Source organism: Mercurialis annua, linkage group LG6 (genome assembly GCF_937616625.2).
Source record: "Mercurialis annua linkage group LG6, ddMerAnnu1.2, whole genome shotgun sequence".
In the NCBI taxonomy this organism is placed as follows: Eukaryota; Viridiplantae; Streptophyta; class Magnoliopsida; order Malpighiales; family Euphorbiaceae; genus Mercurialis; species Mercurialis annua.
Window position 1 is genome coordinate 2,146,592 of NC_065575.1, and position 21,211 is coordinate 2,167,802.

The following is a 21,211-nucleotide window of genomic DNA, read 5'->3' on the forward strand; positions in this document are numbered from 1 at the left end:
TGTACCATTTAAAAATATCGAACGTCTAAGTAGCAAATAAAACCAACGAGCTGTAACTCAAATGGTATAAGCGCTGGGCAGCAAATGCCAAGGTCGTGGGTTCAAATCCTCCCACAAGCGCTCCCCCTCTCCAATTATCAAAAAAAAAAGTACTCCCACCGTCCCATTTAAGAAGGGACATATCTCATTTTTATTTGTCCCATTTAAGAAGGTCATATCGTGTTTTCTGTGTCAATTTATATAAATTTTCCTTTTTTACCCCTTTTTCTCTTTTTATAATTAATGACTATTAGTCTATACACAAAATACAATACTATCATAAATAGGGGTAAAATAAGAAAACACTATAATAATTAATGCTTTCTTAATCTATGTGAAAAAGTCATTTGTCGCTTCTTAAACGGGACGGAGGGAGTAGCAAATAAAAAAAATTATGTGCTGTTTCTGAATTATTTGAGGAGTTTTTTTATACTTTTTGCCAACTATAAATGTCTACATTTTACCACTGGACCAACCAAATCTTAGTAACTAACTTTAGATTTCAGTGATCCTCTCTAATCATTTATTTGTTTATAAATAGACACGTGAGTCCACATAAAAATTCAAAACCAGACCTAGGTTTTACATCTATATCTCTGTTTGTATTTTTCTGTTAAACATTCATAACATCAGCTATAAACATAAGAACAAACTATATTATATTGCAACACTCTTACTCTAAATTATTTTCCCTTCCCCTTTTTTTCTCAAACCCTAGATCATAACAATGTCTGGTGTGTGGATATTCGACAAGAAAGGCGTAGCCCGCTTAATAACAAACCCTACCAGAGAATCATTCGAGCAAAAGGAACCAACATTATCAGGAACAGCAACTGCACCAGGGGCTCGACCTAGGGTTCTTGTCTATCTTCCGACAAACCAAGTTATTTGCTCTCACAACGAGCTCGAACAACGACTTGTTGAACTCGGCTGGACTCGGTTTTGTACTTGTAATCAGCACAACAATCTTATTCAGTTTCATAAATCTGATCACTCTGCTCATCTTATTTCTTTGCCTAAACGGTTTGCTGATTTTAAGTCTTTTCATATGTATGATATTGTTGTTAAGAATCGGTCTTTTTTTCAAGTTCGTGATCGGCCTGTTTAATTCTAATAGGGTGATTAATTGCAAATTTTGATTTGTTTAGTACTTTGAAGCTTGAATTTTGTTATTTTTTTTTTAAATTTGTTGAAGGCCAATGCATGATTAGTTATGTTTGCATGATTCAGTTTCAAATGAAAGATATGTATATATGCATGGTTTTAATTTGTTCTTAGCAAAAAATTGGCTTGAATTGGTTAGTCATTTGATTATATTTACTAAAGGGCTCATGGTAAGAAAATCCAAATTTTTACAATTTGTTGTAATTTAATCTAAATTTTTTAATTTTTATAATTATAACCAAATTGCATCTTTTCATTGCATAAGAGCCAAGTTGGTGGCCAAACTTATTACAAAAATTACGAAGTTTTGATTAAATTGCAACATAAAAATGCATTTTGGCTATTATTATAAAAATTAAAAAGTTTAAATTAAATTGCAAAAAGTTGTAAAAATTTACATTTTTTCCAATATTAGGCCTTTACTAAAATATTGAACCATGCATATATATAATGGTTTATTTTTTCCCTTTTCTATATGAAAAGAATAGCTTCTTTCTATTTACAACATTCTAATTCTATTCTAGTGTAGAATGTTGACAACTCTCTAGCTATAATTAATGTAATATATCCGCGGGTATTATAATCTTATACTGAAAATAATTTAATTTAATTCTGATACAATATAAATAACAAAAGTTTGAATAAGTTAGTTTATTTTACTATTTTATATTTGAATTGAAGATTACCAGAAAATCCAATTTTAAAAGTTTAGTTAAATTACAAACATTCCCAACAATTTTAGTCAATTTGCTCCGATTGAACTAAGTTTGTAAAAATTAAGTTTCAGTTAGAATTACAAAAGATCGAAAAGGGGTTCATGGATTTCACATAGCCATGGTTATTTGACAGCATGCAGATCACATGGGATTGGACACATTATTCAATCAATTGAAGCGAATTAACTAAAATAGCAATATTTTAAATATAAAAATTGAAAGATACATTGAATGTGAGTAGATAAGTCGCATGTGAGTTGATAAAGCATCCTTAACCCGTATTTAATTATGAAGCCGTTGAATTAGTTTGTATATGAAAAGCTCAAATAAATGGAATCCGTCCAGAACATTTCATGTACCGTATACCAACCAGGAAAGCGAAAAGAGAGATTAATTAAGTTGTGTTGTAGTACTAACTAACCAAGAATTAATAAGAGGAAACAAGCATGGGAACGTGAGAGTTGGGTTAGGTTAGATGACAAATCAAATCATGAATCAGAGTTGAAGATGCATCATAGTCGAATTGTAATAGAATCTTTGAAGAAGTGAGCTGTAAACAAAACAAAGCTGTAGGAACAGAGGCTAGGTATATAGTAGGTGCTGTGTGTAAAATTTAGGGCAAAAAGAAGAAGATGACATGTGACTGTATATTGTATTCATATGTCTGTTTAAAAGAACCATTCCTAAAAGCAAAAGCTGAATTTTTTTTCATGCGGAACCTCTTATATACATGTTTGATATTGGTAAAACTCTTCTCAAAGTCCCTTTACTATACGTCTTTTCTCTACATGGTCCTTAAGAATTAATGGGAATCTATTAGGTCCTTGTCCCTTAATTATTTTAGGCAATTAAATATCTATGAGTAACATCATTCTGGCAAACATATTTCTCAGATGAATGAGCAGTTTGATCTGTCAATATGGCGAGTTTGAACAATTATATTCAAAATCTCAACTAAATCAAAAAATTATGAAGTTTTTCTTTTCTAGCTGGATTAATCAGGTAAAATCATATAAGCAATTCACATTAGATTGCATTCGTCCTTAATTTGTGAAATTAATAGACCAGGCCGTCTAAGTTATTCTTAGAAATTTATTTGTCAAAATAATTAAAATTATGGATATATTATTTTATTTTTGTATATTTATCATAAATTTTTTAAAAAAATCACAGCCACATGTCGTTAGTTAAATTCATATACACATCAGCATGAAAGGACATATAATATTAAAGATCAAGTTATAGTATATAGTCCTTTAATTGGATTATATTTTGATTTAGTTTTCAATGATGAGTAAATTATATTTTGTTGTTGATTTACAAATTATAAAGGTTAACTAACAATATATGATTGTATTCTTTTTATTTGGCTCTATTTTTGTTTAAAAAGGACTTCTTAATATGAAAACATAGAAATGTAAAAAATATTGAATTTTAATTTAAGGATTAAATAAACAAAAAATAAATAGTATAAGAACTTTAAAAGGACTTTTACCTTTGATATAATACTTATACATCAGTAGATCCCGTGTTTGTACTTTGTACAATTTATTTTGAACTCTCTTCTCCTTTCAGATCATTATTGTGGCTAATAAGGGTCTATAGATCCTATACCTTCCCTATATAGAGGTGATGATCGATCATGCTCTAATTTCTTGTCCTTTATGTTTTTTTTTTATATATAAATGATCAATATATTAGATAACTACGAAGGAGTGGAAGGCAAAAAACTTTTTCAGGAAAAGGTAAAAGTCGTACAAAAGATGGCAAAACAAATGCATATTACGAAAAACATCATTCCCCAAGTATTCGAAACTCGAGTTAAGTCTTTGTAATAGGTCACCGTTTCACAAAAAGCATTGTAAATCACATTCTCCAAATCAATAAACTCATCACATTCTCCAAATCAATAAACTCATACTTGAAAAATATTTCATTCCTCGCTTTTCAAATCTCCCAAACCAAATAGTTTCCCATAAACAACGATATCTTGTAACCGGTAAAGAGCACCAAAAATCAAAGAAAATATGAAGAGATGGAGGGGCTGCTCGTAAAAGTTGACACTGATAAAGAATCAAATTCCAAGCTTGAGTAGCAAAACGGCAATGGAAAATTATGCGAATGTTAGTTTCCTTTGTCCTTTATGTTTACAAAGATGAATTTTCATTCATCATAAAATGCGGTACAAGCAATGAATAGAATCAAATCGAAATACAAAAATTATTAATTAGGTCATATTGATACAATTGAGTATTGTAAGAAGGTATTATTATAACATTTAAATGTACATGGCGGTCAAGTAAAAAGTATTTATAACGATGAATTATGAAGATTTTAAAATAAACGTCAAATCATTTTGCATGTATGTAGAGCATCCAAAGTTGTAACTTGAAAATTGTTTATCTAACTCAGTTGATTGAAGTGTTACATTCTATTCGCGTTCTTTACGGAAGGGTCTTGCATTTCATGGTCATAATAACGCTTCTAAAAATATTTTTAAAGCTAATAACATATCAAATAACATCTTAAAAAAGATTTGGTTAATGACCGTGCCTCATAAATAATATTAGTCATGCTCACAAAATAAGAACTGAGTAATTTTTCCTCACTTTTTTTAGTTAAGCTCTTCATAATTTACATGTGTGTATATCTATCATTATTTTGTTGGTTGAAGCACATTCCTTGCATTATTTAATATACAAAAATATCTAAAGAATTAATATATTCATTATGTTTGCTTGCATATGTTTACTTAATTGATTCATCTTCTATAATTTCTATAATTCTGATTCGGATGATTGTTGCTTGTGGATTTATTTTTCGTGTAATCATTCTTTTGTAAATTACTTTTCATGTATGTAATCCATAAGTTTCCATTTATTTGCATGGTTATACTATATATGCATTAATAGTTTTTAGCTACGTATGCCTTAAGAGTGAATTTCTGAATTTGTAACTCCGGATTAAATAATTAATTTTGATAAAAAAAATAACAATTATCTCTATTTTTATGTCAAATAAGATAGACCAACATAACCTAATTTTATCACTTGTCGGCCTAAAAATAAAGAATAATATAATTGACTTAAAATTATAAAGTATTGTCCTCATTTGATCCACACTTAGTTTTCACACCAATATATATATAAACTGTAAATTTATAAAATTTGATGTTTTATGAATTCAATTTATTTAATGCTTAGTTCTCTTACTTTAATATATTTTTAAAAAACTTACTTCATTAAATTTTAAAAACTAAATAAAACTAAGAATTTTTTTTCAATAATTTAATACATTTAAAAATTAAATTAAAATCATTAACTTGCTAAATCTCATAATAATATGATTTTTATCTAAACATATTAAAATTATAAATTTAATGATTCAATTGAAATTTATTTATAATTTATTTGTTTGACTCGGTTGATTAATACTAAAAATAAGAACTAAAATTATTAATGGAAATAAAAATGAAGAACAATATTGTTTAATTTCTAAACAAAATGAACTGAAATGTGAATTATAACATATGTTAAGGGTCTTTAAGTAATTTGCTCTTTAAATTAAAATCAAAACAAAAGGATGTTAAGTCAATGGATTTCAAATTGGATTGGTTTGATTTCTCTTAAACTAAGTTTGAACTATTTTCTAAATAATTAATCTTTATATAGCATAGTTATATCGATAATTTTACTAAAATTGTTTATTTGTCATAAAAAAAATATTATATTATAAAAATAGCATTTATAAAATGAATTATATATACTAATAGCTAATATATTATTTTAATGTAGTTTATTGTGATATAAGATTTATAAACTAGAAAACAAATTAATAATTAGATTTTGTTTCTAACATAAACAAATATTTAATATTTAAATTATTATTACTCGTTTGATTTAATTTGTTTGAATAGTTGATTTAATTTTTTTTTAATATAACTCAATAAAATTTTAATCATTTGTGGAATGAGTCAGTCATTTTAAAACACATTATTAGGATAGTGGCATTGATAAAATTTTATGTGCTAAAGTTCTTACACATTTAATGATGTGTTTAAAATATTTGGCTCAATTCAAAAATAATGTAATGGACTGAGTCAATCTAACTAGGATTGAGATTTTTTTTAAACTTATTTGAATTTGAGGGGGTCATGTTTACGATATACACCATTTATTTTATAATAAACAGTGTAGATTAAAAAGGTACAATTTTAGTTAAATTAATTTATACCGTTTATTTTACAGTGGACAGTGTAGATCGTAATATAACCCCTCAAGTTTAAAATAAAATCTAGAGAATCTAATTCCTTTAAACTAATTATCAAAATGGTTGAATGCTTATTATTTTGCGGTTGATTCTTTCAATTGCTTTTAATTTGAATAGATGGAATATAATGAAATAGAGTCACTTTTAGATCTCTTATGAAATGAGGCATGAAACGAAAAAATTACGAAAAAGTTCCGAAAGTTACGAAGGAAACTTTAAACTCATATTAGTCATGAATTGAGAACGGAATAATTTCATTTTTACTATTATTATGATATTACATATTTTAATATGTCTGGATATCAATAAAATACAGGATTTCATTTTTCGATGAGAAAAAGAACCAATAATCCGAAACAATATCAAGTGGATTTTGCTTAACTAATAGGCATTGAGTTGATCATATTTACAAATGCCAAGCCAAATTTCAAATTCTTTTCAAAGTTTTGACTTCAAAAACTAATCTCTGAGAAAATAAGAAAAACGATGGAACAATTCAACATAAAAATTAATTTAGACAAAAATGTGCCAAACAGAATTCAATTATTCTTTTGTTAAAAAAAAAGGTCACTGGTTGTATACTTTTTCTTTGGTTTTGTACTTATAACTATAGGTATTTTCAAATTAAGCCTCCAATTAAAAAATTGCAGCCCTAACAATTGGACTTGGTCTTTAGGTATATTGTTCAATTGAAGTCGGCAAATTGCCAAATTATTTAGCCTGTAATTGACATTTTTAAGCAATTGGCACACTTTTCTGGAAGAAAAAAAACATTTTAAAACATGGATCAATTATATGGATCATGATCGACTAATTTTTTATATCACTAGATTGTATCTCCGAGCCTACATGTTCCAATATTAAAAATTAGGTGCTCAAAAATTAAAACTTTGGTTGATAAGATTTTTTTTTGTGTTCAAATTAAATAATTTTTTATTAAATTGTACTTGAACACTCTTATTTATTTACTAAATAAAAAATAATTCATTTGCTTTTACATTATCAACCAAAATTCAAATTTTGTTATTTATTAAATATATTAATTATTTTAAAGCTGTATTGACATATTTTTAATAATAATAATAATAATACTAATATATTTAAAACCACCTAGTATTATAAAAAAATAATATATTTTTTGGACCTGTATGATCTGATGCAATTTATGTCTAATGCAATCCAAACTAAACCATAGTTTTACTAAAAGTTAACAAAACAAATCAATTGCTTAAAACCAAAAGCTCTTACCAAATGTCATCTTTAAGTAAACCTTATAAACAAATAATAATTCCTATTCAATTTCTCAACTAATCTCACCATCTGAAACTCATTTTATTTTAGGCTTAATCACTCAAACCCCCAACTTTTAACCTTTTTTGTAAATATATTCTGACGTAAGAATTTTTCCAATTTTATCTTAATTTGTCCTTTTATGTTTATAGTGTACTCTAAAGCATTAAATTGACCTCTTTTCACTTATAAAAAAAATTAAAATAATTTTTTATTTTTTTATATGATTAATAATATTAGTGTCTAATTGAAATATAGGCTAAAAATATAAAATCATTTTAAACTTTTATTTCAAGTGAAAAGGAAACAATTTAATGCTTTAAGATACAATTGAAATATAAAAGGACAAATTGGGGTAAAATTGGAGAAATTTCTAGGTTGGAATATATTTACAGAAGAGGCTAAAAATGGGGGTTGAGTTATTAGGCCATTTTTTTTTAATTCTCTTTTCTAATTTTTCATTTTCAATTATCTCTTTAAACAAACACAAACACAAACAAGTATAATTGTGTATCGGTTTATCTATCTACTGATAAAAAAAATATATAATTGTGTATCGGTCGATTTAGTTCAATTAAGAATCCCCGAAACCAACCAGCTAAAATATACAAACTTAAACCAAATCAAAATTTTAAATTCAGATACACCAAACTGGACCGAAATGTTCGATTTGGTTTCAAAAACCGAAATACTTTTTATTTGATATCTCATTTTTTTGGTTTCTAAAAATGCCCGAAACGAACCAAAAATTGGACACCAAACTCTTATCTAACTGCAAATTAAATCAAACCGTATACATCAAATGACCCAACTATAGTTACAACTTCTAATTTCAGTTCGGTTTAATTCGGTTTACGGTTTGGTTGGGTTTCTTCATACCCCTAAACACAGGCCCAAATTTTAATCTCCAATCTGCGCTCTCCCTCGTGATTCACTCTGACATTACAAAACGACAATAAACCAAACCAAACGATCAAATGGGCCCATCATCATCATCTTCGTCTTCTCCATGTTGTTACGTTTTGAAACGATCATCAAAATCACCCAAATTTCAAAACCAAACCCAACTTAAAATATCAAAAATAAAACAGACCCACATACCAAATTCAACTCCATTTCTTGAATTAATCCGTCATTCCAATACCCTTTGCTCTCTTTAATCTTAAAATGAAGTGTTTTCATTTCTCCAACGGCGAAAAAAAGGACGAAGACAACGACGGTGGCGGAAACGACGTCGTTTCGAGGGTGGTTTCAAGGGTTTCATGGGCAAGATCATTGAGTATAGCATCAAGCAGTGTGGACACAGCTTCAACAACGAGAAGGTCCGAGTTTGACTCGGAGTGTTGTGACTCGTCGAGAGATTTGTCTGACTCGGTTGGGTTTTTTGAGCTGTTGTCTCAGAGAAGAGCTAATGATCTGAAAGTTTTTAGTTTTGGGGAGCTGAAATCTGCTACGAAAGGGTTTAGTAGAGGCTTGTTGATTGGTGAAGGAGGGTTTGGTTGTGTTTATAAAGGTGTGGTTAGGGTGCTTGATTCTCGGTTCGATGTTGCGATTAAACAGTTGAATCGCCATGGTTTCCAGGCATGTTCTTTGCTTTAAATTATATAGTTTTTAATTAGAAAGCTTAATTAGAAAGCACGGACACTTCGTTCAATTAACTAATCCTATGTTTCGGACACTTGATTCAATTAACTAATTCCGTTTTGGAAATGTTTCGGACACTTCATTCAATTAACTAATCCCGTTTTAGAAATGTTTCGGACACTTCGTTCAATTAACTAATCCCGTTTTAGAGATGTTTCGGACACTTGACGATTTCGGACATAAACATTCATTTTTACGTAAGAAATTTTAAGATAATGTTGTTTCGCTGTTCGTGTTCAAGTGTCCCGTTTTTCTGTGTGTGTTTACCTAGATTAGAAGCGTGAAAATTTGGTTTTGTTGGATTCTAATTAATTTGAAAAAGACAAAGTTCATTTATTTGTGCTACAGTTCATTAACTTTAGAAAGAAAGAAAAATCCCAATTCTAATCAATTTAGTTAATGTAATTATGCATGTTATAATTTATATGTTATTTGACAAAAATTCAATTTTTTTCTCCTTTTGGATGAGTTTATGCGTACAATTTTCTTGGTTAGCACTCAATTAAAAACATTTTGTATTTTAATTGTATGATGTTTCTTATAAAGTACCAATATTTTCAGTTTTGTGCTGAGTTTATGTGAATAATTTCTCTCTTTTTGTGTTTAATTGAGGGAATTGTATATGTTATGTTGGAACTTACATTTTTTGAAGCGAGCTTATGTGAAAAAGTTGTGTGTTTTGCATTCTAGTATTCAGGGGCACAAGGAATGGATAAATGAGGTGAATTTCTTGGGTGTAGTTAACCACCCGAATCTTGTTAAGTTGGTTGGATATTGTGCTGAGGACGATGAAAGAGGGATGCAACGGCTTTTAGTCTATGAGCTTATGCGAAATAAAAGCTTAGAAGATCATTTATTGGCTCGAGTTCCGGTTCCTCTTTCGTGGATGACAAGGTTGAAAATTGCCCAAGATGCTGCTCGTGGCTTAGCATACCTTCACGAAGAAATGGATTTTCAGGTATTTTAGGTTCCGAACATTAAATGTGAAGCGAATTTTAAACACTGTTCTCTGTTTTTGGAGTATTATATAAAGAATCAGTGTTGTATATTTGTATAGGCTATAAGAATGCTTTGTGCGGCACTGAACACTAGATTATCGATATGGTCAGACATTGCCAAGATTTATAATTGTACTTTTCTCAGTTATCTGTGTGCTTAGGTTGTCTAACTATTGTTGCAGTTAATATTTCGAGATTTTAAAGCGTCAAATGTTCTGCTAGATGAGGAGTTCAATGCAAAGCTTTCAGATTTTGGATTGGCTAGACAGGGACCTCCTGAAGGACTTGGCCATGTTTCTACAGCAGTAAGTTACTTCTCTTTATATTAATTTGAGCTCTCCTCCTGAAGGATTGTCCGTGTTTCATCATTTTTCGCTGGAAGTCTTCCAACTGTTGAATGTTTTATTTATGCTGAGAAATTACAAATCTTTCTTTTTCATTTTCTAAAATTTGTTATAAACGTTGAATAATATCTACTCATTGTGTGATAATGCTGTATGAAAACTTGTCAAGTCTTACATCTTAGCGTTTCATTTATATTTCCAAAAATGCTTATAAAACTCCTAAACTTTAAATTTATGATCTATTCTTGTAGATGTGCTGTGTTACCATTTTCCGTTTTAGTGTTTCGATTCCATGCAACATACTGTTATTTGATATGGTAATTTATATGATTAAAACTATAATTCATCCTTGATGAACTTCTGAAGATATTTTTTTCATAGAAATCCATCGTCATGGTTACTATTTCTTTCTGTAATGCTATCAAATTCGCCATTTTGAAGGTGCCTATTTTATTCTTCCGTCAGTTTCATCATAGTATTGTGATATTTAGCTTTAAGAAACTGGGACTGTAGATTCAAATGGCTTCAGTGAATCAATAAATCCTGATATCTTTTAAAACGCTCAACGGAAGTTTTTCTAAGTATGTTTTAATTGTACTCTTATAGGTTGTGGGCACAGTCGGTTATGCAGCTCCAGAGTATGTTCTGACCGGGAAGCTGACCTCAAAGAGTGATGTCTGGAGCTTCGGGGTAGTCCTCTATGAGCTTATCACCGGAAGGCGAGCCCTAGAAAGAAACCTACCTCGGCCTGAGCAGAAGCTATTGGAATGGGTAAGACCATATGTATCAGACTCAAAGAAGTTCCACCTTATCTTAGATCCACGACTCGAAGGAGAATATTCTGTCAAATCCGCTCAGAAACTAGCTTCCTTGGCTAACAAGTGTCTAGCAAAACAACCGAAATCTCGCCCGAAAATGAGCGAGGTAGTAGAGATACTCGGTAGCATCATCAGTGAGGCCTCATCTTTAGATGAAGTTGCCTCTGAGCCTGTAGCGGAAACTGAAGACGTTAAAGAAGAAGCCTCTGTGGAGACTGAACCCGAGTCTACGAAACACTGGAATGGTTATCGGAAGAAGATATTTGATTTACGAGAAATTGTTAACTTAAGGAATAGATCAATAGGGAAATTAGATTGGAGAAATTGGACGCCGTTGATAAGAACTTCAGACTAGGCTCAATCATACGCTCTTTAATCGTCACAAGAATGGCCGATTGCGGTTCATCGTCGCAGTTGACAAAGGCACGTCGGTATATGGAATGCATACGAGATAGCTGTAAATATAGGTCAGAATGTAACATGTGTGTGATCTATGCTATGTAATTTTTGCTTAGGGTGGTGACATTAACATATGATATGATATAGAGAGAGATGCTAAGTTAATTTCCTGAGCCTATTTTTGATGGCTAGTGTTGTTGAAGGGCTGGTTCCCTAAAGTAATTATTTGGCTAATCCATCTTTAGGCTTCTGTATTTAATATTTTTGTTCAGACTTCAAAAGTTTATCTTCCTGGACTCTCTAATTGTTATTTTTGCGATTTTGATACTTTTTTCTTTGTTTTTATGGTACTTCTTTCTATTTTTTTCTAATCACATAAAAACACATGAAAATCGCGAAAATAACAAGCAGAGGAATTAAGAAGATAAGTTTTCCGAGTGAGGAGTTTTCTAAATAAAAATAATAAAATATAAAAACCTCGGGATGAGTTTTGCCTTATTTTTTTTCTAAAATTGATGATTTAATTATATATTTCTATAGTTTTTAAGTACATGTAAAAATCTAGAAGTACTTACATGAATCAAATGATATAAGAGAAAATTGTTCTTGTGTCCTCACGTATCTCATAAAACTTTCATTCTCTTTATTTGAAAAGCAAACAATATAATCCTTCATTTTTACTTTTATTAATATTTTAGTCTTTTCGTTTATTTTTAATGTTAGTCAATTAAGTTAAAAAATTTAATTAAAAATATCAAATTTTAATTTAAATCTTTAACTTATTTTTAACACAAATCTATATAAGAACATAATTCTTATTTATATAAATTAAAGGATTAAATTGAACTTTAATTTTTTTAATTAAATCTTTCAAGCTAGATAACTAATACAAAAACTGGACGGAATGACTAAAACGTTGACATAAATAAAAATGAAAGACAATAGCATCTTCAAATAAAAGGAATAAGACCATCAATTACGACATATGTGGAAAATTAGGGAATAACTCATAATAATAATATAACTTTTTTACATGTACATGCAAAAATCTGGAAGTAAATACATGCAACAAATAATATAATAACTAATTTACTCCTCTTAGTTTCCTTTAAAGAAAAAAATAGTAATATATTTCAGCTCTTGTATATCTAAAGCAATTTTTTTTTTTTATGATAATCTAGATATGCGTCCAAGTACACAAAAATTAAATACTACTACTAATATATAAGATTAATATCAAATACAAAAGCATGCAAGAGCAAGTCATCGCATTCCTTCAGCTGTAATTCCAACTGTTACATTTCAGCAGATCTTAATATATGCAAACTAGTGTTACATGCTGACCAGCAATTTACTCAGCAGAATATTGATTTTAAATTCATTAACGCAACCGTGACGAACTGTACAGTCATTGGATCGAAGAACATTGGTGAATGCCCGAGTCAGCATGATAGTCGTCGGCTTTGTATAGAGCTATAGTGAGACAGTTTCCATCAAGTTCGTTCTGTTTTCAAGCATAAAGAGGCGAAGCTGAAGGCCGAGGATAAGCAACTACGTTCCTTCCGCCATGAGTATCATCTGCACTTCGTCTCCGCATCCTGGATGCACGGTTTGAATTGGTATTATTATTGCTTTCGATTTGCTTGGAATTCTGGAGTTCCTCTAATGATGTCACAACTTCATTCATGGTTGGCCGGAACTTGGGTTCTATCGATATGCAACGTAATGCAAGAGCAGCCACTTTACAGGCAACATCAATTGAATACTGGCCTTCAAGACGATTGTCTAGGATGCGGAAAACCTTTCTTTTATTGGCCAGATACGGTTTAGCCCATTCCACTAGATTGTGTTCTCCGGATGGTCGATTTTTATCGATTGCCCTTCTGCCCGATAACATTTCTAATAAAACAACTCCGAAGCTATACACATCACTCCTGGCAGTTAAATGGCCTATGAAGAAAAGACGTTCAATTATTACTGGAACTAGCGGATTAATCTAAACAAGCAGTCCGAAAAAACTATAATACTATCATATGCAATCTGAAACGGATAATACCTGTAGCCAGATATTCCGGAGCTGCATAGCCATAGGTACCCATAACCCGGGTGGACACATGACTCTTATCACCTGTAGGCCCATCCTTAGCCAACCCAAAATCGGAAAGCTTGGCATTGTACTTCTGCAAAAATGTCACAGCAGAAACTTTAGAAGAACCCATATACGGAAATTTATCGGGTTCTAAGTTTCGGTATTATATTTTTGTTTTTAGAAACTCTCTAGAATCTGAAACTTTATATCTAAGAAGAATTCTTATAAAATAAATATCATTTTGCCGTTTTCTGGTTTGAACAATTCTCATTTCAGCATTTTTGTTCCGTGGAACATAGATAATACCAATATGAATGTACAAAAATAAGTTTACATGTCTTACATACCGAATCAAGTAGAATGTTAGATGTCTTGAAGTCGCGATATATGATTTTATTTTCATCACTGTGAAGAAATGCAAGCCCTTTTGCGGCACCAAGAGCAACTTTCAAGCGAAGATTCCAAGAAAGAGGCTGGAAATAAGAACCTCCTGGTAGAACATCAATAGTAGTATGTAAATCAAAAATCCCGACCAAAGCCATTCAGGTGTCGCAATGTCTATAATATGAAATGGGAAAACTTACTCCTGAACAGATGATTCTCCAAGCTTCCCCGCGGCATGAACTCATACACCAAAAGCCGGTGTTCATCCTCTACGCAATAACCAATCAGCTTCACAAGATGAGGATGAGAAAACTGCCCCAAATAATTTACTTCCGCCTATAAATTTAGAAAAAACCAAGAAACAAAACAAATAGCAAACGAGTGAACATCTACATTTAGATGGTAACGTAGGCTGATAATATTACTAACAAGAGTCAATATCATGAAAATACTCGATTTATATTGCACGAAAATATAAATGCTAAAACGAGAAACACTGAAACAGTAAAACGGCAAAACAACATTTTCATAAGAATTAGGTATACATAAAAAGTTTTAGAAACGTTTCCGGAGACGGAAACAAAACACTGTAATGTAAAACTTGTCAATTTTATTAGCAACACAGTGCTCAATCATACAAACTTTTGTGCTTATTCAAAGGTAATTGCACACCATCTTTTCCATGTCTAAATGTACCTTTATTAAACTTTTACTCTTCATATAAAAGGTACTTAATCATGAAAATTATCAACTAATGTGCCTCTGTAGAAAAACTAAGGGAAGAAAAAAATGAACTCACCAGCCACTCCTTGTGACCTTGGAGACCTTCTTGGTTCAGCCTTTTAACGGCAATCACCATTCCGGTACCAGGCTTAGCAGCAGCAAATGAATTTTCATCAATCCATCCCTTAAAAACAGAACCAAAACCACCTTCTCCAAGGACACTATCAGGACGGAAATTCCTAGTGGACGTCTTGAGATCAGAAAAATTGAAGTTCTTCAGATTGCAAGCCTGCAATATCTCGTCTTCACTCCGAGGAGTTGGTGGCATCGAAAACGACGATTGCTTGCTGCCTGTACTAAGATCATTTCCTTCTGTGCTTACATACTTTGAAGTACTAATCCCTGCACAAGCCAATATGTAATCCTTACATATATTGATAGCCGCCACCATACTGCTTAAAGATTTCCAAATCCACAAACTATACAGAACAACAATCTATAGAGTGTTCAGAACATAAACATTGATACATCAAGAAACTAAGAAAATTACAAAATATTGAACTAAATTTTTTTATCTTTTTGGCTAATATAATACATAATTAAGCTCATCATTTTGTCATAGATGCAGCTACCCCAGTTCAATCTAATTTTATCAGTCATTTTCTTTCATTTAATTGTTTAAAATGCCAAAAAGGGTGAAAATGACAAAATTGAGAAGTATTATCAATCTTTCAGTCATCCAATTCAAGAGATTTTAGATCCTAATAGTAATAGGTAAACAAAACACAACAAACCAATAATAGTAATTACTTAACTTAATTTTCAACACAAAATTTAACAACTTCCACTCAACCATAACAAAATCTAAAACTCCAATTCAAATCCATATAACATAACATAAGAATCTCAATAATTCAATCAAAATCAATCAGAAATAAAACATTATAATAACAAATATGCTACAAATTTAGTACCTGTATTATAAGGGCTCTCAGCTTTAATTTGTGCACTCAAGCAAATCCCCATCAACAAAATGTCAACAAATCTTCACCTTCTACAAACTATTATCCTACAGAAAAAGATTGAAAATTTAAGCTTTATAACACTGAAAAGTAATAAATAAATAAACTTTATACAGCCTAAAAGAAGCATAGATCTAAGTGTGAAACTAGAGAAAAAAAATGCTTACTTTTTCATGCAGCAAAGAAAAAGAAAAAAACTTTTTACATAAACACATCCAAAAACAGAAATTTTTGCTTCCAATTAAAAAACAGAAACCAACCCAAGATTTAAACATAAATAAACCAAATACCCACCTTTTCTTTTTTGTTTAATAATCAAACAAGAACAAGTAAAAATATTGAAAAAATAAGAGCAAAAGTTGACTAAAGTTGAGCTAAAATGGAATAAGCAGTTGCTTGAAAATATAGGAGTATGAAAAAATGGCATTAATGGCGGGCTAGCTGGTCCCTCAACTTTTTATTTTTTATTTTTAAAGGCTAACAATTTATACTAATTCTTCTTATCATTTAGCTTATGGTTTTTAAAATTTTGATTGATTCTTTAATTAATAAAAATAAAGTTTGAAAGAAAGAAAAAACAGAGGTCAAAGTCATGGCAGATGAAGATAAGCTTGTAGTATTATTATTAGCCTGCCACCATTATCCACCGTTGATGTTCCTTCTAAGCAATAATCTAACTGTTGTTATTTTATTATTATTATCAAATTTTTTAATCATTTTTTGTTTTAGCTGGCTTGGCTTCAAAGTAGCTTTTTGGACTATTCTTTGACTAATCAGATGATGGTTAGTGGATATTAAAATGTTGTGTTCCTTTTAATTTAATAATTAAAATTTTTTGATTTCAAAAAAAAATTAAAATTTTGGTTTTATATGGAAGATAGGAAATAAGAATCTTGCCTTTCAACTAATTAATTTCATACAAGTTCATTAAAGTTTCTAACTTAATTAAAGAAACTAAGAGCAAAATTAGTACAGCAGATTATGATATTAATAATCAAACAAGTGAAAGCAATAGAATGTAATTTATAAATAGAAGAAAATCTAAAAAGGAATAATATTCATGAATATTTACATGTTTGATCATTCTATCTATTTTTTCACTTTTCTTAGGGTTCTTTTTACTCCAAATATCATAATTTTAACACAAATAATTTAGAAACTCTTTCAATCGATTGCTATATTTATAGAATTTTACAATTAAACTTATCAATAAATATGTAGAATTTGAACAATTAAATATCATTAATATTCAATAAAAAAAATGCAATTTTCACTATATAATCTTTTCTTTGCTATAAAAGATATGATAGAATCATAATTAAATAGGTTTTATAAAGATATAGCAAATTTTAAAAAGAAGAAAATTGGATATAAATTATAAAGACCGGTATCTAATAAGTAACATTTCAAGTCAAAGTAAAACTTTCTCGGTTGCAAATATGTCATTCTTTTAGAGAGAATTCTTAATAAGAATTTAGTTATATTAGCAAATCATGGACCATCAAATTTATAAATAAAAATTACAAGAGCTATCATTTGAAAAAAATATTGTTAAGGCCAGTTTAAAAAATTAAAAATTTAACTATTAACAACTAGTAATTACTAATGTTATTAGATTTTATCTATATTAAAAAAATTATCAATTAATATTTTTCTAAAAATAGTGTCACCCGATTTTGAAATGCTAAAATAACTATTATATTGAATATTTGACACATATTTGGATTATAATTCTATTAATTATCAACATATATCCTACAGTAGGGCCTAAAATGCACTTGGGAACAAATTAAGGTCCATTTCATAATTTAAACAAAAATCAAGTGGTGGTTTGTCTTATGGCGGCTAATATTATATGATGCATGGGACCATGAGGAGTATATCTTCTCTACTGTACATAATAACGACACTAATAGGCGAGACCTCCCCTGTCCTAAGCCAAGTTGTCTCTGATAGGCCAGTGCACCGGTCGGTTCTACGGACGGATCTGCTTTAAAATTAGGGTAGACTTCTTGTTGAAGTCGGGAAAAAAAAAGTCCGCGGTAATCTTGAATTGTCGGAAAATTAAAAATTAAAACCGAACGGAAAAAAATTCAAAATTCGGCTGATTCATTTTATAAGTGAGTAGAACCGGCCAAATCATATTATATGAAGATTTTAGATGGAATCGGGTTTTTTTATCTAATTTATGTGTAAGTAAAATTTAAATCGAAAGAAATAAAATTTATTTGATATGTTCAGTTCTATTAACAAACTCTTGTTTTAGTTGTTGTTTTTTAAAGATTAATTTAATTTTTTTAAAAAAATTGTAAGCGTTGACATGACAATGTATTATTGAGAGAATGTGAACATGATGCATGCACAAGAATTTATATAGAGTGTATAATAATAATTAATTAATTTAAAATTTTAATTTATTAAAAATGATGTTAATTTAATTATATTTTTTTCTTATCCTATGAAAAGGTTTTGGATCCAGCACGAGGATGAGGAATATCTTGTGTACACAATGACATTGATTGGAAAGACCTCACCAAAGTCATAGAGTTGGGTTTATAAAAATTGAATCGGACTATAAAATCAAACCGAATCACATAACTATATTATTGTTTAGTAATTTAATGAATAAATTTTAGTTCAGTTTGAAATTATATAAAGGTTTGGTATTCGGTTTGATTTGAATATTTTAAAAATTAAAATAACCGAAAATAAAAAATAAATATAAATACACAAACTTATATATTTATTTAGTCTTTATTTCTTAATTACAATTAACACATAAATTAAAAAATTCCATACAATAGATAAATATAATAATAAATATATATGTAACGCCAAACAACAACTTTTTAATATTTAAATTATTATATAAATAATTTGTTTTAAATAGATTTTTTGAAGTTTTACTGAACCGACGTCTTTGGTTTGGTTGATTTAATATTATCCGAATTTATAGTTCAATTCGATGTGAAAATTTCACAAACTTTAATTGGTCGAGTTTAACCAATTTTAAATCGAACCGAATCGACTTATACAGAACCCTCGTCACAAGCGGTTTCTTCTCTTCCAAGTTGAGAAACTTTGGCAGCCATTGCCTGGAAAGTGAACAAATTTGGATGCTTTAATGTGACCAAATATTGCTAGTTGACAATCACATTTCTTCTGTTCTTCAAAATCACAACAAAAAAATATTACAATTAATTAAGCTAACAATATCTGGTTCTATTAGAATAATTTTAGGGTATAATAATAATTAAGAAAGGGGCATTTCAGCTAAAGTTTAGTCCTTTATAGCACACAATCATGTACAACCCATTTCCACCCCTTTTCGACCATTTTTATACTATACAATTTCAAAGCAAAAAACAATTTGATGTTGACATTAAAATAGTGATGTGATAATACATATGATTAATTGAAAAAAAATTTAGCATATTTTATAATTATAGCATAAATTTCAAATTTGGTAAAATTAGTTATTAATTTCTTTTTGATGAATAGTTATTAATTCTTTTTTAGCAAATCCAAACCCCGATCCATTTTTCGTTAAAAACGCTGATATGACTGTCAAAACAATATAAATTGTGATGTGCACGTTAGTGTTTACAACGGAAAATAATTGAGTATTTTGATTTGCCAAAATATGAAAGTATGTTACTGGTTTTGCCAAATTTTTAAAAATTATATTATATTTGTAATAAATTTGATAAAACAAGTCACTGATTTTCATTTTGATAAATCGGCACAATGAAATGTTTTCCGTTAAAAAAATGTTGATGTGCCATATCATAATATTTGATGTTTCGAACTGGAAAAAACTGGTAATTCGTATTTTGAATTCCAAAGCGAAAGTTCGTATAAAATTATAAATTATATTAAAATTTTGAGATAATGTAAAAAAAAATCACCAACTTTACATGTTTTCTCAATTTAATCACGCTTTTTTTAAAATTGTCATAAAAATACACCAACTTTCATTTTTTTTTTTCAAATCCATACACGATGCTCAAATGATACTCATTCATTGTTGTAATTTGCTGAGGTGAAAGTCATTTTTAATCAATGAATGCCACACAATATCGTGTATGAATTTGAAAAAAAAATGAAAGTTTGTATATCTTTATGACAAATTTTAAAAGGTGTGATTAAATTGGAAAAAAAGTGTAAGATTGGTAAATTTTTAAAATTTATAATATATTTTACAATTAATCCTATAATTTATGCAAATATATAAATTTAAGAGTTTAATTTTAAATTGGAAACCATTAAATTAATAAAATTTCCATTTCAAGTCTATTTTTCTATATGTTAAAACTTGAAGGTGGGGGCAGTTGGTATTTAATGTAAAGTGGATATCAAGTGAAGATAATAGTAAAACGACAATAATTTCTTGTGACAAAATTCATGTCCATATTTATCTGTACAATATGATGGAGTGATGAACTTCCCTCCAAGTTATGGAAATTTCTACGAACATATTCAAAATCGAAATTAAAATTATTAACAAACAGACAAAATCATGTGATCCAAAAGGTAATTAATCCATTTTGAAAATTACTTTCTTTTTGAGTATGTGGACAGGACATATCAACCATTATCTATATTCGTAGATATTCAAATTATTCAAGGCACTCTTTAAATTAAGGGAATTCCGATATGAATTTAAATAAAATACACCGTTTAATATAATAAACAGTTATTAGAATTCACGGATTGTCACAATTTACTATCTTCCAAAATCTTTCATTTAATTTTCCACCTAAGAGGTGGAAAAGTTGAAATGCACCATTTTTAATATATGATGGATTATTAAAATATTTTATTATTCTAAAATTATATAAATATATTGATTTTAAGTTCTATCCAAACGATGGAATTTGTAAATCCACCAATTTCATATTTCATAGATTTTAAATCCATCAATTTTAAAATTCATCAATCCAAATGTTGCCTAAGATATTTTTAGATTAGGAAATTTTAGATAAATAAACTTAGGATTATTGATAAATTAGATTCTACATTTTTTATTTGTAGCAATTTAAATACAATATTTAAAATGATGCATAATTCACTTTATTTTTGCGATTTCTGTCGTTGTACAATACATTTTATTTTTGGCTTAATGCTTAAAGAAACCCCGACCTTTCGTCCCCTTTCAATCCTACCCTGACATTAAAAATTTGTCAATTTTATCTTAATTTGCATTTTTTCATTCCAATTGTACCCTAAAGCATAAAAATATCTTTTCTTTATTTAACAAAAGTTCAAAAAAATTCTTTAAAAACTATCAATTTAATACAAAAAGTTAATCT

General features: G+C 29.2%; 3 protein-coding genes across 5 annotated transcripts; 2 read left to right on the forward strand and 1 right to left on the reverse strand.

Moving 5' to 3' along the window:
• Positions 1 to 717: 717 nt before the first annotated feature.
• LOC126654105 (flowering-promoting factor 1-like protein 1) lies at positions 718 to 1,397 on the forward strand. The gene has a single exon (XM_050348174.2). The coding sequence runs from the start codon at positions 767 to 769 to the stop codon at positions 1,145 to 1,147; it is 381 nt and encodes a 126-aa protein (XP_050204131.1). The 5' UTR covers positions 718 to 766; the 3' UTR covers positions 1,148 to 1,397.
• A 6,992-nt stretch (positions 1,398 to 8,389) lies between these two features.
• Positions 8,390 to 11,977, forward strand: LOC126653503 (serine/threonine-protein kinase PCRK1). Its single transcript, XM_050347408.2, has 4 exons — positions 8,390 to 9,059; positions 9,820 to 10,080; positions 10,303 to 10,425; positions 11,071 to 11,977. The coding sequence occupies exons 1-4, from the start codon at positions 8,646 to 8,648 to the stop codon at positions 11,635 to 11,637; spliced, it is 1,365 nt and encodes a 454-aa protein (XP_050203365.1). The 5' UTR covers positions 8,390 to 8,645; the 3' UTR covers positions 11,638 to 11,977.
• A 908-nt stretch (positions 11,978 to 12,885) lies between these two features.
• On the reverse strand, positions 12,886 to 16,401 carry LOC126653504 (probable serine/threonine-protein kinase PBL9). Of its 3 annotated transcripts, none has more exons than XM_050347409.2 (7): positions 16,194 to 16,401; positions 15,852 to 15,946; positions 14,954 to 15,279; positions 14,355 to 14,490; positions 14,118 to 14,260; positions 13,738 to 13,861; positions 12,886 to 13,631 (listed from the first exon to the last, which is right to left on the reverse strand). In XM_050347409.2, the coding sequence occupies exons 2-7, from the start codon at positions 15,901 to 15,903 to the stop codon at positions 13,192 to 13,194; spliced, it is 1,221 nt and encodes a 406-aa protein (XP_050203366.1). In that variant the 5' UTR covers positions 15,904 to 15,946; positions 16,194 to 16,401; the 3' UTR covers positions 12,886 to 13,191. The 3 variants fall into 3 exon arrangements, with proteins under 3 accessions (XP_050203366.1, XP_050203367.1, XP_050203368.1); XM_050347410.2 differs by lacking the exon at positions 16,194 to 16,401 and adding an exon at positions 16,067 to 16,149; XM_050347411.2 differs by lacking the exon at positions 16,194 to 16,401 and having other exon boundaries at positions 14,954 to 15,356; positions 15,852 to 15,943.
• Positions 16,402 to 21,211: the final 4,810 nt, after the last annotated feature.